Raw genomic sequence first — 16,518 nt, 5'->3', positions numbered from 1 at the left:
TTGACACATGGTCATAGCAGGTCCTATGAGGTCACTGGAACTCTCCTTCATGTTCGAAGGAAGTTCCCGAATACTCCATGCCTCAGTTAGGTCGTAGAAAAATTTTCAGCATGTTGAAACATTTTCCGTGAGTAAAATTTGGTTGGCATGGTTCTTTTTAACTCGTAGTGCAGTGGAGTGGGGTCGCTATTTAGTTACAGGCAGTCGAGGGCAGCCGTAGGCAATCTCCTTCGCTGACCTGGCATTTTGATTGGCTCATTGGAGTTTTCAGGACCAGGGAAAACCTACCGGTAGGTAAAATGCCCGCTAAGCTGTATTATACTTCTCAAAAGTGTCCTCCATTCCTTCTCCCCCCCCCTTCTCTCCCCTTCTCTCCCCCCCCCCCCCCCCTCCCCGCTCTCTAAAGGACTTACCATAGTACTTCCTCTTCATCGCAGGTGTGAATTTCAGACAGCGCTCCCCCGCTTTCCCTGGCCCCCGTCTTTGCGATGTGTTTGTGTGCGGTCGGTCGATCCAGCTCGCGGTTTCAACGCGGATGGTCGATCCAGCTCGAGGTTTTCCAGGCGAGTGCCCTCGAGCTTGAAGGTCAAAGACACTCTTCTTAACTCACGGATTAGGTCGCCGCTGTGGGACAGCCCCTTAAATTGTCTGTATTGCACAATTTTATTGTCTGTATTTCCTTTCAGGGACCAACTCTTGACAATATGTGGCGTTTGCTCACTGCTCTAGTTATTTAGAACCCAAATCCCATTTGGGTTCTAGAAAACTGGAGATAGTTAAGGATGAGGGGGAAATGCTTTCAGTTGCCTTTACACAAGGTTATAAAGTCCCTATAGTGCTGCAGTGTAACCTAGAGCTTTAGCTGATCAATGCATCAGCACCAATACACTGCTTCCTCCATCAGGTTAATCAGGAACATTCTGCTATTGCCTCAGAGAGTACTAAAGCTTGTGTCATCTTCCAGCAGAGTGGCAAGTGAGATAATGATTAACTAAAAAATAAAATGTTAACGATATAGCGAAATAAATTACACACTAAATGATCAACGAGACAACAACTTACCATCCTCGGAGAAGACAGGAGCAGTGTGAAGATAATGGATGATATTTTGATCGACTTCAAATGGACATGTCACCTGCTTCCACATCATAAATTCTCCTACTTGTTTGGCCAGTTCTAAAAATTTCTATAAAAAAGATTTATTATATTAATTCTCAAAACATAACCTTTCTAAATTTCTGCAATTTGGAAATAATGGGAACAGATCTTAAAATATTTTAACCAGTGGCTTTAAACATCAGAAAACTAACTGTATTTGCATGGAATAAAACACGCTAACATTTTTTTTTGTTCTAAATGTAGTTCTTCAAAAGGTTTATCTAATTTTACACCAATGGCTGAATCCATTTTTATCATCAGTTTAAAAATATATATATTTAAGGTTTAGTGAAGTTTACAAAAATATACCATTGAGATAACGTTCATTGTTTCTTTCAACGTAATTTCTTTGCCCAAACACAAATTTGATCTCAAACTGTGGTGAACTTACTGAGAGGTTTCTATCCATGTTGCTCTACACCAAATGTTGTGAATGCGCAAGAAGAACCTACACAGCAGAGTTATTTTCTGATATACCACGGCCTCCCACTCTCCTAGTTAACACTTTCCAATGGCAGAACTATATATCCTCTTGTTTTGTGAAGTTCTGTTCGTTTCCCAGCCACACGTGTAGCAGTGATCATCAGGATGAAGCATGGTTGGTTCTATTTGGGAATTGTTTTGTGGTTGCGAGAAATGGCGGCAGTGGTTCCTTCAATGGGTATCGATACAAGGATAAACTATTACTTCTGGTACAAGTGAAGGTGCTTGACCATAATGCCAATGTTCAGTAGATGTTTTAACACACCTTGCCCACTGTGGGATGGTGATGGAGAATGGGTGGATGGCTGGGAGGAATAATATAATGTTATTGCATCATCTGGGATATATACATTAATCAGAGTTAGCATTCCTTGGTAATGTGCCTGCAAACTGTGCTGTATGACACTGTACAGAGTAGACAGCTAGAAAGCCTCACGCTTTGTGAGATAGTCACTTGGAAAATAGCTGCATTCAAGCATCGGTCTTCCAATTTTCCTATTTTTGTGCATAATGCCTAATATTTGCAAATGTAAGAAACAAATATGAGCAACCTTTTTGCTTTTGGTACAACCATCACTCATGGTAAAAACGGAATGTTTGTCAGCATAGCACAAGAACTGCTGATAACTTACCTCAAAATTGACATGTCCATTGGGAAGACGGTTTGCACAACCCTCATTTAAGAAGTAAATATCTTTGATCAGCAGGCTGAAAAATGGAATAACAATCTGGAAGACAGAAAAATTCACACATGATTTTCCATTTACAATTTTTCACTTTAAAAATTGAGCTATTTACAAAACGATGCAATAGAACTTTATTTAGCCCAGGAGGGAAATGTCATAAAAACACAAAATGCATGAAACAGGAAATTAAAGTATTGAGTGGAAAGGATTGGGGGATGTGTAATAATGGGGGGGGGGGGGGGGGGGGGGGGGGGTCAGTCTCAGTCTACCCCATGACAGAAGGGGGAGGAGTTGTAAAGTTTGATAGCCACAAGGAAGAAGGATCTCCTGTGGCGTTCTGTCCTGCATCTTGGTGGAACCAATCTGTTGCTGAAGGTACTCCTCAGGTTGACCAGTGTGTCATGGAGGGGGTGAGCGGTATTGTCCAGGATGCTCCGCAGTTTGAGGAGCATACTCCCCTCCAAGACCACCTCCCATGAATCCAACTACACCGCCAGGACGGAGCCAGCCTTCCTGATGGCTTTGTTGATCCTATTGGCGTCTGCAGTCTTCGCCCTGCTGGCACTGGCTACCACCGATTGGTAGAACATCTGCAGCATCTTACTGCAGATGTTGAAGGAGCGGAGCCTTCTCAAAATGTACAGCTAGCTCTGTCCCTTCTTGTACAGGGGCCTCAGCGTTTCTGGTCCAGTCCAGTTTACTGTCTAAGTAAACTCCAAGGTATTTGTACTCCCTGGTAAACTGCACATCCACACCATTGATGGAGATAGGGGACAGGGGTGTTCGTTTCCTCCTAAAGTCCACCACCAACTGCTTAGTCTTGTCGGTGTTGAGCTGCAGGTGATTCAGCCCACACCACTCAACAAAGTCGTTGACTACACCTCTGTATTCAGCTTCCCTCCATTCATTGATGCAGCCCACAATTGCAGAGTCATCTGAAAACTTCTGCAGGTGGCAGGAGACGGAGTTATATCTGAAGTCCGAGGTGTGGATGGTAAACAGGAAGGGAGAGAGGACCGTCCCCTGTGTTGCTCACCACCATGTCTGAGACACAGTTCTGTAGCCTGACATATTACATAGAAACAAAGAAAATAGGTGCAGGAGGAGGCCTTTCGGCCCTTTGAGCCAGCACCACCATTCTTTGTGATCATGGCTGATCATCCACAATCAGTAACCCGTGCCTGCATTCTCACCATATCCCTTGATTCCGCTAGCCCCTAGAGATCTATCTAACTCTCTTTTAAATTCATCCAGTGAATTGGCCTCTATTGTGGTCATCCATTCAGGTAGTTGGTGATACAGGACACCAATGGAGCATCCACCCGCATCTTTGTCAGTTTGTTCCCTAGCAGTGCAGGCCAGATGGTGTTAAAAGCACTGTAGATTTATTCTGAATTATGCATTCACAATTAAGGGTGATTACAATTAATGTTTCATTCAAGACAACTGCTGTTCATAATTTACATTAACTATTTTGACACTGGAATGAAAAACACTTTCTAAATTTGTAGGTGGCAATTAATTTCTGTGGGTACTCAAACTAAGCAGGACTGCAATCAATTATAGGATCACATTATGGTAATAAACATGCAAAATGGCAAATAAAGTTAAGAGCACAAGGTGGTAAAATCTGGCAGGAAGAATAATGAAGCCACTAATTATTTGGACGGTGCCAGTCTGGGTGGGATCAAAGAAATAGATGATCTTGAGGTACAAGTATAAAAAGATGCACCATTGGTTAGAAAGGCTACACTACAGTATTAAAAAAAATAGGAAACCAAGCAATGATAAGAAACGTATGCTAAATCTGTATTACATTTTGGATACAACAAACTAAGAGTACTGCATACAATTGTGGTTGCCATATTATTAGTAGAGGCACAGGACGGTATGCGGGGAAGATTTACAAAGATGCTGACAGAACTAATGGTATACATTAGTAAAGGGTGTGTAGACTAGACATTTTTTTCGGGAGTAGAGGTAGCTAAGGTATGATCTAATTGAGGTTTTAAAAATTGCAAAATGTTTGTTACTAAGCTAATTACCAAGACATACAGTGGAGCATTCATAAGGAACTTCTTTACCCAGTGAGTGTTGTGAATATGGAACTTGTTACAGCAGGATATGATTGAAATGAATAATGTAAAAACATTTAAGGGTTGGCTGATGGCAAGGATTCATGTTTTGAATTAAATTCTCACCAACATTGCTTTGAAAACTTAAAATATTCTGAATGTAGTTATTGTCAAAGATCAATATCTAAATCCTAAATTAAAATTGGATTTATGCAATTCTAAACAACCTGAGTGACCCATTTAGCAATAGATTCGCCATTTCTCAAACGTTCCTTACAGATGGAGGCGGTAGAGCTGCTGCCTTCTCGGGCGAGAGACCTGAATTCAATCCTGACCATGGGTGCTGCCTGTACGGAGTTTGTACATTCTCCCTGTCACCGCATGGGTTTTCTCCGGGATGCTCCGATTTTCTCCCACGCTCCAAAGGCGTACAGGTTAATTGGCTTCAGTAAAATTGTAAATTGACCCTCCTGTGTTGGATTGTGTTAATGTACAGGGTGATCACTGCTCGGCGCAGAGTTGGTGGGCCAAAAGGCCTGTTTTCACACCGTGTCGCTAAAGTCTAAAGATGGAAGCAGCTAACATTTTCCTTTGTTGTGGGATTAGTTGCAATAAGTTCACTTCACCTTTTAGGTGGAGGAGTACGTACATGGAGATGAACAAATCGAATGGCGAGTGACAAGGAAAAAGGGGAAATTAACATAATTATTTTCCTGATGTGCAGCAGCCCTCTGACTGTCGTGTGTCTTACTAGTCTTACCTTTTCCTGGTTGCTGTGTGCGGTCAGTGACCTATGAGCTGCCCCACGAAGTGCTGTCCTGTAGTTGTAGAAGTTGCCTGTGGGATCCATTTGATGCTGCATGTTAAATTCAGAAAAGGCCACAATATTAGAATTATCCAAATTAACGTAAGGGCTGACCATATTCTAATCTAAATTTACTGTCAGAATATACTGACCTCAAGAATGAAGAATTTAGCTGTTTTAACTTTGCCCCATGTCTTCTTTAACCGTGAAACAGGACTCATGTTCATACCAGCTGCAGAAGGGAAGGGAAGCAAATCTGATCACATTTTTGAATCATAGCATTTATTTCCCGCGATACCAGTGCATAATAATCATTATTTAACATTTTTACTCAGTGACTGTTTTACAGGATACCTTCATGCATCCAGGTACTTGCTCTCTGGTCAATCCCTGACTAGAGAGCACGCACTTTGAGATTCAGTCACAGTTTCTTCCTCTCTGTTATCAGGCTTCTCAACTGTCCTTCCATAAGCTAGGGCACAGTCCAATTCATCTCTATCCCATTGCAGATATTATACTTTGTCTATGGAATTGATGTGCCACAATGCTGTGGATTGCATTCTGCACTCTGTATCTTCCCCTTTGCTCTACCTATTAGACTCGAGTTGACTTGATTGTATTTATGTTCAGTATTATCTGATCTGATTATATTGTGGGGAGCAAAACAAAGCTTTTCACTATACCTCGGTACACATCACAATAATAAACCTAAACCTGACCTTCCATTAATCTGCACTTTAATTTTCCATCCCACTTTGAACTCTCTCTTTGATCTTTTACAGTGCACCACAAAGCCCGATTTAAGTTCAAAGAATAGCATCTCATCTTCAATCTATGTATGTTGCAACCAAGACTTAATATTGCATTCAGAAAACCAGACTTTTCTGTTTGTGTCAGAACTGGCCAGATATCCCACAAGGTGATCAACCAGTGACATCAAATTTCTAGATGCTGTGGTCTCATAATTTCAGTCCGGTTTTTCTTTTTCTCTCTACTGCCCTCATGCATCTCTCTTGATTTACATTCCTCTAGACAGATCAGCAATGACCAACCGAATCAAACTGAAAGCAATTGTGTTACCTAGACAACCTTGGTTTCAACCCCTTGTAGACATTCTCCCCAAACCTCTCCGTCTTTGCAAACCATGGAATGGATGGAATACGCGATTGTCACATGTGACAAGGCACAGTGAAATTCTTTGCTTGCATACCCAAGGAACATGCTAGTTTCCTCACCTTTCCAGTTATGATGAAGGGTTATTGACCTGAAATGTTAACTTGGTTTCTGTCTCCACAGTGGCTGCTTCACCTTCTGACAACCCCCAGAAATTCTGTTTCATTCCTTTTCAAAATAATGGTTATACTTACATATAATTGCCATCAAGGAATTGAAGTTGCCAATATTGAAGCACTCTCGAGCAACATCGATAAAAAATTCTATTACTTGTGCTCTGTGTTTCTTCTTAGCAGGCTGGAATTTAAAAATAATTAGTGCTTATGATAGTGTTGTGCAACATTTAATTGTATGTTTTCAGGAATTCTAAGCCAAGTTTTAACAAAAAAAATGTGGGCAATATATTGTAAAAATAAATTGTGCATACCATGCATATTTCAGTAGCCACCAAATAGCAGAGTCTGTTGAACCATTTAACATAAGCTTCGAGATTTTCTGTTTTCTTTTGCTCGCTGAAGCAAGACTAAAGATAAAGAGTAAAAGTTCAATGTGCATTGTGAACTAATAAAGCCAATAAACTGAACAGCCTGGGTTTTGCAGTCAGAACAATTAATCTAACCTGCAATTCGCCAGGCAGTCAGCTTCCCAACTTTTTACAAGCTTCTGAGTAATTGAGTAACTTATGAAAACACTGTGCTCTACAGTGGTCTGTGAAGAGCACCTCATACAAATGGAAGACTCATTACTGAGACAAAGGCTTAATTGGGAAGTATAAAGAGGAATTGTAAAAACGACAAATCATACACTCAATATACAATAAAAGTTTTAAAGGACAGATAAATTAAAAAACTAGTAATAGTTTTGAAAAATGTCAACATTAATTGTACTTTGAATGAGTGTGTTTCATCTCAGGAATTGTTTGGCAGCAATGATAATAATTTGCTTGTGTCTTATTGTAACATATCCAACCCTTTCAAACCTCCCACTGAGGAACAAGTGAGCAAGTACCACAACTTCTAGCTTAGTTTAGTTTAGTTTAGAAATACAGCGTGAAACAGGCCCTTCGGCCCACCGAGTCCATGCCGCCCAGCGATCCCCGTACACTAGTTCTATCCTACACACTGGGGCCAATTTATCAAAGCCAATTAACCTACAAACCTGTACTTTGGAGTGTGGGAGGAAACCGGAGCACCTGGAGAAAACCCACATGGTCACGGGGAGAAGGTACAAGCTCTGTACAGACAGCACCCATAGTCAGGATCGAACCCGGGTCTCTGGAGCTGCACTACCAAGCCGTCCTTGTTGCCATTATGTTCTTTTCAATGCAGAGTTTGTAACGCATCATATATCACAGAACTTGTCTCATGATTCTCTTCCAGATTTCTGTATGTAACTGTGCAATTTATTTCAAAATAATGAGTGATTTAAACTTCATCGTGATTCTTAATGCAAAATCCAGGCCAATATTATTTAAAGAAATGATTTTTTCCCCACTCAAATACATCCACTACAAGAGACTGACAACTCAGTGCAGTAATGAGGCAGCATGCAATCTATAATGTGGTGGATACATGCCTGGGAAAATACTGCATAAATTGACATCATAAAAATAGCATTACATCAACGGAAATTAGGACAATGAGGAATGTTATTACTAAGCCAAGGTAAAATTCCCACAAATTCCCAATATAACTTGTTTTTGCCTTCTGGGGAAAATCTTGTATGATTGAAAACTCATTCACATTTTGTCCACCTTGCACTGATTAATTTATTTTTCTAGTAAATTTCAATAAGGCATGGTGTTTTTTGAGCAATTCTACAAGGAATGGTGCATTCTGACCTTGTCTAGCCTACACACATGGAAATTTTGGCACATTTAAAGAACACAGATTGCACAAAGCAATCCGAGTTTGGCTATGATTGTATGGTGATCAGAATATACGTCCAAAATTAAAACATAACTAAACTAATGTGCATTATTATATCTTCTTCCGCCATTGATGATGTGTCACTTCTCAAATTGCCCACTAGATGGTACAATACTAACACTTGAATTCTAACATAATAGTAAATTATCATGTGCTGAATTCTGACGGTTGAATTTTATGAACATAGAAACATAGAAAATAGATGAAGGAGTAGGCCATTCGGCCCTTCGAGCCAGCACCGTCATTCAATATGATCATGGCTGATCATCCAAAATCAGTACCCCGTTCCTGCGTTCTCCCAATATCCCTTGATTCTGTTAGCCTTAAGAGCTATATCTAACTCTCTCTTGAATACATTTTGCACTTGAACATCACAGTCATGCAATCTGCCTTGACAGGTTTTGTATGTAAATTACATAAACTGATAATAAGTAAAACAAATATTCTGAAAATATTTTGTATTCAAGATATCTGTACCTTTGTGTCTTCTAAAGCATCTTTATGTACAAATGCTTGCACAAACTCTTCAGGCCCAATAAGACTTAATCGTTCCTTAGGAAAATTAAATATTAATATACTGACATTAGAAATTGTTATAATTTTTTATGACATTTGATAGCAACTTATGGTTTAAAAAAAGCAATCTCACTTTCAAGAGAATTACATCCTTATATTTTGTTCTTATATGCCAACAGTATAACTGGCTGCTGTTTGCAAGTTCAGAAACCCCAAAATGCAACGTTAAAATTGATAGATTTGTCGTCTGTGAGATTGTTAATTTATGGTCCTGACGTATCATGGCTATTTTTTAATGAATGACCAAATATCATTAATGCAGAGGGTATTTGCACAGGTATCTTGTTGAAACAGTTCCTAATATGTTTGTCCTTTGAGCGCTCTACAAAGGGCTAAAAGTTCCATTGCCGAATGTCACATTTGTGTTCATTGCATAACTGAATTTCTCTGGAAAACCGATTGCCTTTTCGTGCTGCTCATACATACACATGCCATTACAAAACATAAACGTTTTGGTCTTACATTATCATGATCTTGTTTTCTGATTGTGTTTTTGCACAAATGTCATGCCTTTCTGCAGAGTATGTTTCTTTTCACTGATCAGCAGAACTTGTGTATAATTTATGTACAATATAGTACACGTTTTTGTGTGTCGTTTGTGTTTATGTACCTGTGTCTTGCAGGTCCAAGCAAGATTTTCATTGTACCATTAGAAGCGTGTACTTGTGCAGATGACTAAACTTGAAGTTAAAGCTTGCCTGAGTGAATCTGGCCATTCAGTCTTGTGCTGGTTCGGACAGATTTACTCTCTTGTGGCAGCTCTCCATCTTGACCCACAAACAGCCCCCCAACTTGATTGTAACCCAAACACTCTCCCTTTACACCCTCCATGTCTACCATGATCAAGACGCTGATATCCCCCAACGCCAAGGCTTTTAACCCCAGCTTTCAGTCCCCAATCCTTTTTGATCAACACCCCAAAAGATTGTTTAATGACAGTGTTGAGTTTGTAAGCATTATTCTATTGCTTATCCACCCTGGACCTCAGGCAAAATAAATTTGGGAGAAGCATGCCCTCAAAAAAAAATCACATGTCATGCCCATCACTGCCTTTTTGATACTTCTTAAGGGTTAAAGAGCTTTTATGGTGACTTTTACATGGTCCATTTTTTACAGAAATAATCAAATGTGCATGATAAAAAAATGTGCGATTTGGAAGAAAAGGTACAAGATTGCCATCTACCATTAGAAGAGCAAGAAACAGAACAGATATCTCACGCATACCCATATTCCAGAAAACATTTCCCCTCCAAAATGGTACACAATAGCATTGTCCTGGCATGTAAAGAAACAAGTTTTGTTCGGATTGATGTTATATTTTACAAGTTATTGACATTTTAAACTTTACAAAAACCACTTTATAAACCACTTTTCCATTTGCCCGTCATGCAGCGTTTGACGTCACAATGACGTCACAATGGGTTCCTAACATTTAAAAATCGCGATTTTCAAAAATAATCCGTTTTATTCAAATTCTTCCGTTTTCATTCACAATTATGTCACAATGGGATCGCGAATGTCATTTAATTAAAAAAAAAATCACGACTTAAAAAAAAATCCTTTTTAATCAATTTCTTCCGTTTTCATTAACAGCTAAACACATTGTGTTTGGGCTAAAGTAAAAACGCGATTTTCATTGTGGGGGGTGGGTTAGGGGAGAGGTTTCATTAAAAAAACAAAACGCGATTTTCATTGTGGGGTGGTGGGATAGGGGGAAGGTGAGGAGCGGGGGAGCACGGGGATAGAAGGAGAGAGGAGGAGAGAGGGGGAGGGGAAATGGGCGAGGTGCGGAGGGAGAGTGGGGGAGGAGGGGGATAGAGAGAGAAGAGGGGAGTAGGGAGGTAGGGAGTGGGGGATAGAGGGAGAGGAGGGCAGTGGGGGAGGAGGGGGATAGAGGGAGAGTGGGGGAGGTTGGGGAGGAGGGGGATAGAGGGAGAGTGGAGGGGTTGGGAGTGGGGGAAGTAGGGAGTGGGGGATAGAGGGAGAGGGAGGGAGAGTGGGGGAGTGTGATGGGGGGGAGGTGAGGAGTGAGGGAGCAGGGAGATAGAGGGTGAGGAGGGGGGGGGGGGGGGAGGGGAGAAGGGTTATGGAGGGAGGGAGTGACTGGGGGTAGGGGACAGGAAAGGGAGGGAGAGATGAGGGAGGGAGTGGGGGAGGGGACGAGGAAAGGGGAAAGAAGAGGGAGGGTGTCGAGGAGGGGGAGTGAGTACAGGGGGATGAGGGGGAATGGAGGAGGTTAGGGGTAGGAACAGTGATGGCGTGGTGCAGTAGGGGAGGGTTGCTGTGACGTGTCACAACGGGGACCTCTGGCGTCACACTGGGAACCCGTCAGCCGCGCCTGCGCAGTTGGGGGCTATGGGTGAGTGGTGGAATATTGCGTTGGGGGAGCGGGGCCCAGGGACCCACTTGGTCTAGTATATTACAAACAGTGGACGGCCCAGGATTGACCCTTGCACCACTAGTGACAGACTTACTGTCACAAAAATACCCCTCCACCACTATCCTCCATGTTCTGTGACTAATTTTGTATCTAACTTGCCAACCCACTTTGGACTTAATCTTCAGGACCAACCTACAATGAGGGACCATGTCAAATGTTTTACTAAAGTCCATGTAGATTTGATTAAGTTTATGAGACAGACCTTCCCTTCACACAAAGCCATACTGACTACCCCCACCATCGATGTAACCTCTGGGAATATTCCTCTTGCTCCCCCCCTCCCCCACTATACAAAGGAACTATATTGGCTATTGTCCATTAATCTGCCGTCCTGTTCATAGCTAAAGTGGATACAAATAACCTGTGTTTTTTTTGTGTGACAGTATGGTGTACCGTATGTTAAAAACAAGATTTTCACTTGTTTAGAGTTGAATATACTTTTTAGATATTAGTTTATTAAATTTGGAGTTGACTGGATACAAAATCACAACAGAATAGGGGGTGTATATAGATGGAAATTAAATGTTCATAAATGTACCTTAATTGTTTATTCTAAGTGTACTGGCACCTTTTTGTCTACCACATAAGTACTGCAAGGATCAATGTCAAGGCTGTAGCAATCTCACCCCTTCCTTGCCTCCCTCAGTATCCCGGGATAGATGCCTTAGGCCCTGGGGATATATCCTCTATAATATTGATATTCAAAAGGAAGTGGTGTTCCTTCTTAAGGTCAACATATCCCTCCCTGATCTCATCATCATCCTCATCGAAGATAGACACGAAAAGCTGGAGTAACTCAAAGGCGAGACAGGAGAGCATCTCAGGAGAGAAGGAATGGGTGACGTTTCAGGTCGAGACCCTTCTTCAGACATCCTTTCCCTTAATGAATATTGATGCAAAATACTAATTTATGGCCTCACCCACTTCCTTTGACTTCAAATATTAATTTCCTCGTCTGTCCCTAATGGACTTACTCTTTATTGAGCATCCATATTAAATGCCTCAGGGTTCTCTTTCATCCTATGTGCCAAGGATATTTCATGACCCCTTTTAGACCTCCTAATTTCTTGTTTAAATTCTTTCCCGCTCCCGCTTAAGTATCTTGTCCAATTTTGTGTTTCCTAAAACTTAAACATGCTTCCATTTTCTTTTTGATTCATCCAAAATTCCCAATCTTTGCCACCCTAAACTAAACTGGTCTTTAAATGCATATCTTGTTTAAAACTCAAGCACATTGAAACAATGGCAATATATGAATACACTGCAAGAAAAAAACAAAAGTTACAATTTATTCCTATTTAAGAAATGCATTCCTATTTATTCCTAAGTCAGTCTGAAGCAGGGTCTCGACTCGAAACGTTGCCTATTTCTTCTCTCCATAGATGCTGCCTCACCGGCTGAGTTCCTCCAGCATTTTTCTCTACCTTCGATTTTTCCAGCATCTGCAGTTCTTTCTTAAACATTTATCCCTATTTGGTTATTTTTGTTAACATAGTCGTGCGGAACACTTTGGTGCATAGAACATTTTAAAAACTACTATTATATCATTTGGGCCAAAAAAACCTGTGAATGTTAATTGGCAAATGCCTCATCAAAAATGTTTAGTGGACTAGATATTGCATTAAATTATACCCACTATAAAAAATAAAGATGGAATCAATGCCGAAGGATCTGGTAAGGCAGATATTGCACGCCCAGGTCTGGAAATATAAAACTGCTTTGACTTCCTGCTACTGCCCAGTCTGAAATCCCACCCTTTTACCAGCAAACGAGTTTTGCCTCCAAGCAGTTATCATCTTTGGATGTCCCTTCAGTGTCATTCACTGTGCTTGGGTGGCTAATTTATTGAAACCCCTCACATTTTTGTTTGCTGAATTTGTACATTAATCAGGCAAATAAACTGTGCTCTTACCCACTAGAAAGCAATCCTGACCTCACCTACTTCATTGGAAACCTTTGAACCTCTTTAATTGGACTTTCTCTTGCACTAAACATTATACCCCTTATCATGTATCTGTACACTGTGGATGGCTTGATTGTAATCATGTATAGGTTTTTTTGCTGACTAGGTAACACGCAACAATTAAGCTTTTTACTGTGCCTCGTTACACATGACATTAATAAACTAAACTAATACATAAAGGATTATGTAGGTGAACAATTTTGCACAGAATTCTGTATGAAAGTAGTTATCCTGCTTACCAGTTCAATACGAGTTAGCTGTTGTGCCAGTGTGTAAGGGTCATTGCAGATACTTATTATGTCTCTTTGAATCGATGGAGGTTTTGTCTTGATAACAACTAATTTATCATTCATGCTCGCATTAACCTTGACTGTATTTTCTTCACCTTTGTTTAGAGTTGCCAATTTTTGGTTTAGGGTTTGCAAAAGCTGATTCATTGTTTTCCAATAACTCTGCAAGAGAATAAAAAAATGGCATGTGGAATGTGAGCATAACATAATTATAAATACCAGACATCAAAATGAAATTCAAAACATGCTGGATACACTCAGTAGGTCTGGCAGCATTGTGCAGATACATATATATGTACTTAGAGCAAAATACAAATACACTTAATACCCTACTTCACTTCATAAAATATTCTCAAATATGTAGCAAACAATCACTTAAGCTCTCAATTTCACAGTGGGTCTATGGACTGCAAAAACGTGGGAACATTGGCTGATTTTCCACCCCAAAATCCAGATGTGCCACTTAAATTGTGGTTCCATATCTTGTTCCAATCGAAAGAGTACCATAAACTATATTTATTAATTAACAATTGGGAAAATTAACTATAATAACATAAGTTGGCACAATGGCGCAGCGGTAGGATTGCTGCCTTATTGCTCCAGAGACCCGGGTTCGTTCCTGACTGTGGGTGCTGTGCGGTGATTGTACGTTCTCCCCGTGACCTGCGTGGGTTTCCTCTGGGTACTCTGGTTTCCTCCCACACTCCAAAGATGTATAGTTTTGTAGGTTAATTGGCTTGGTAAATATGCAAATTGTCCCTTGCATGTAGGATAGTGATAGTGTACGGGGATCGCAGGTTGGCACGGACTCGGTGGGCCGAAGGGCCTGTTTCTGCGCTGTATCTCTAAACTAAATGAAACTAAACCTTGTGCGCCAAGCATTTTTATGTCATAAACACCATGAAACATGGTAAGAGCGGATCAGTGCACTTATCACAAAGTCCATAGTCTGCTATCTTTTTGTACCATAAGTGCTTATCAGATGCTGTGAACCAATTCCTTGCACAGAAACCAGGTTTTTAATGGCACATTTTGAGTTGTTCAATGTAACTACCATTTCTAACATAAAGCATTTCATCAGTCATCAGGGACAAATAAATTGAGCTCCGCATGGGCATTTTAGTTACTTTGTAATCCTTTTCAGTTATCTGATAGCTGACAAATGGATGCTGTCAATTCGTATTGTGTTGAAAGTGAGCAATTATGTCAAACTAGTAAACAACGTGAATTTGATTTATATTATGCTACACTATCATTTCAAAGTACTTCACAGTTTGAAGTTGAGTCATTATTGTTGGGATGGCCCTAAACAAGCATAAGATTATTAACAATTTAGCATGTTCTAGATAGATATTTTCTTCAAACACAATGAGGACTGCCCTGCTCTTTCACTGGTGTCAAGAGATTGTTAACTTCTACTTGAAAGGATGGATTACCATCTCATTCAGCAACACAGTTCCACATCAAAGTGCATTTTGAATCAACTTTGGAGAACACTCAAACACAAAACCTGTCTCAAAGCAAGAGTGCTGTAATTTAACCAGTTGCCTGCCCCACTTGAATTGTCTTAAGCTGACAGGGAACTGTACTGAGAGGTGGGAAATAGGATATACCTATTCTTTTTGGACTGGCAAGGACATAAAGAGTAGAACGACCTATTTCTGTACTGTAAATTTCCGTAATTCTTTGATTATAGCTGTAATTAACCTTTCAGGAATGCTACACAACCTAGTTAATGTCAAACACATTCTCTGTCCAGTTTATTGGATTTGAAAAAAAAGATTAAAAATAACTTTTTGACAATAGCAACAATATTTCCATTCTCTAGCAGCCTGTAAGACCCTCTAATCAGGAGTGAAAGCTAGTGGACTGCAGTTATGCTGCTTCTTTTGCAGCTTTAGTTATGGCTTAAATAGTAACATTCTTCAAGTCAGAAGGTTGTTGGTTCAAATCCCTTCGCTGTGTCTTGGAAAACTAGGCTGACACCCCAGTGTACTAGTGGGAGAGTGTGGCACTATTGTAAGGCATTCTTTTTTTTAGATTAAAACCGAGGTCCCATCTGCTCTTTATACTACAATTAAAAGATCTCATGACATTATTATAGAGTCATAGACTCATATAGTGTGGAAACAGGCCCTTCGGCCCAACTTCCCCACACCACCCAACATGCCACATCTACACTAGTCCCACTACTTGCCTGCATTTGGCCCATATCCCTAAGGAAGATTGTTCCCGATGTTGGGGAAGTCCAGAACAAGGGGTCACAGTTTAAGGATAAGGGCCGAGATGAGAAAAACATTTTTCACACAGAGAGTGGTGAATCTGTGGAATTCTCTGCCACAGAAGGTAGTTGAGGCCAGTTCATTGGCTATATTTAAGAGGGAGTTAGATGTGGCCCTTGTGGCTAAAGGGATCAGGGGGTTTGGAGAGAAGGCAGGTACAGGATACTGAGTTGGATTATCAGCCATGATCATATTGAATGGCGGTGCAGGCTCGAAGGGCAGAATGGCCTACTCCTGCACCTATTTTCTATGTTACTCAAAAGGTTTCTAGGATAGTATTTTTACATTACTCAACCTTCAGCATTAGATTGATGCTTATGGGTGCTTAGTTTGTACAAATTGATTGACATCCTTCCTATTCAGTTACAATAATTCAAAAGTCCTCTATTAACTGTAAAACATTTTGGGAAGTTCTTAATGCAAATTAATGTATATAAATAGTTTTGTTTTTCTATCCTTACTGTATGGAATATAGATGTCGATCTTACAATCTGGCAGAATAATTATGAAGTCGGGTCCCATGCCGAGTCTGAAATATGCTAAAGGTAACTAGGGCACCTATTAGGGTTTTAAATCACTTGCAATAGGTTGAGAATGAGTTCAGTATAATTTTAATGCAGTGTTGAATCAATTTTGAAAAGCTGTTTCTTCCAGCTGTT

At 40.4% G+C, this 16,518-nt stretch overlaps 1 protein-coding gene across 1 annotated transcript in view; it reads right to left on the bottom strand.

Moving 5' to 3' along the window:
- The window catches only part of LOC129701741 (ras-GEF domain-containing family member 1C-like), a 54,788-nt gene that overhangs the window by 4,640 nt on the left and 33,630 nt on the right, over window positions 1–16,518 (bottom strand). Inside the window, exons 6-13 of the mRNA XM_055643139.1 lie at window positions 13,527–13,739; window positions 8,786–8,860; window positions 6,808–6,903; window positions 6,575–6,677; window positions 5,360–5,439; window positions 5,163–5,258; window positions 2,274–2,369; window positions 1,063–1,186 (exon numbers count right to left, since the gene is read on the bottom strand). Of these exons, the coding sequence (XP_055499114.1) occupies window positions 1,063–1,186; window positions 2,274–2,369; window positions 5,163–5,258; window positions 5,360–5,439; window positions 6,575–6,677; window positions 6,808–6,903; window positions 8,786–8,860; window positions 13,527–13,739 (883 nt within the window). The remainder of the gene's footprint in view (window positions 1–1,062; window positions 1,187–2,273; window positions 2,370–5,162; window positions 5,259–5,359; window positions 5,440–6,574; window positions 6,678–6,807; window positions 6,904–8,785; window positions 8,861–13,526; window positions 13,740–16,518) is intronic.

This window comes from Leucoraja erinacea, chromosome 11 (assembly GCF_028641065.1).
Source record: "Leucoraja erinacea ecotype New England chromosome 11, Leri_hhj_1, whole genome shotgun sequence".
Lineage (NCBI taxonomy): Eukaryota > Metazoa > Chordata > Chondrichthyes > Rajiformes > Rajidae > Leucoraja > Leucoraja erinaceus.
The sequence above is the reverse complement of the archived record's forward strand: the minus strand, read 5'-3'. Positions and strand labels throughout refer to the sequence as shown.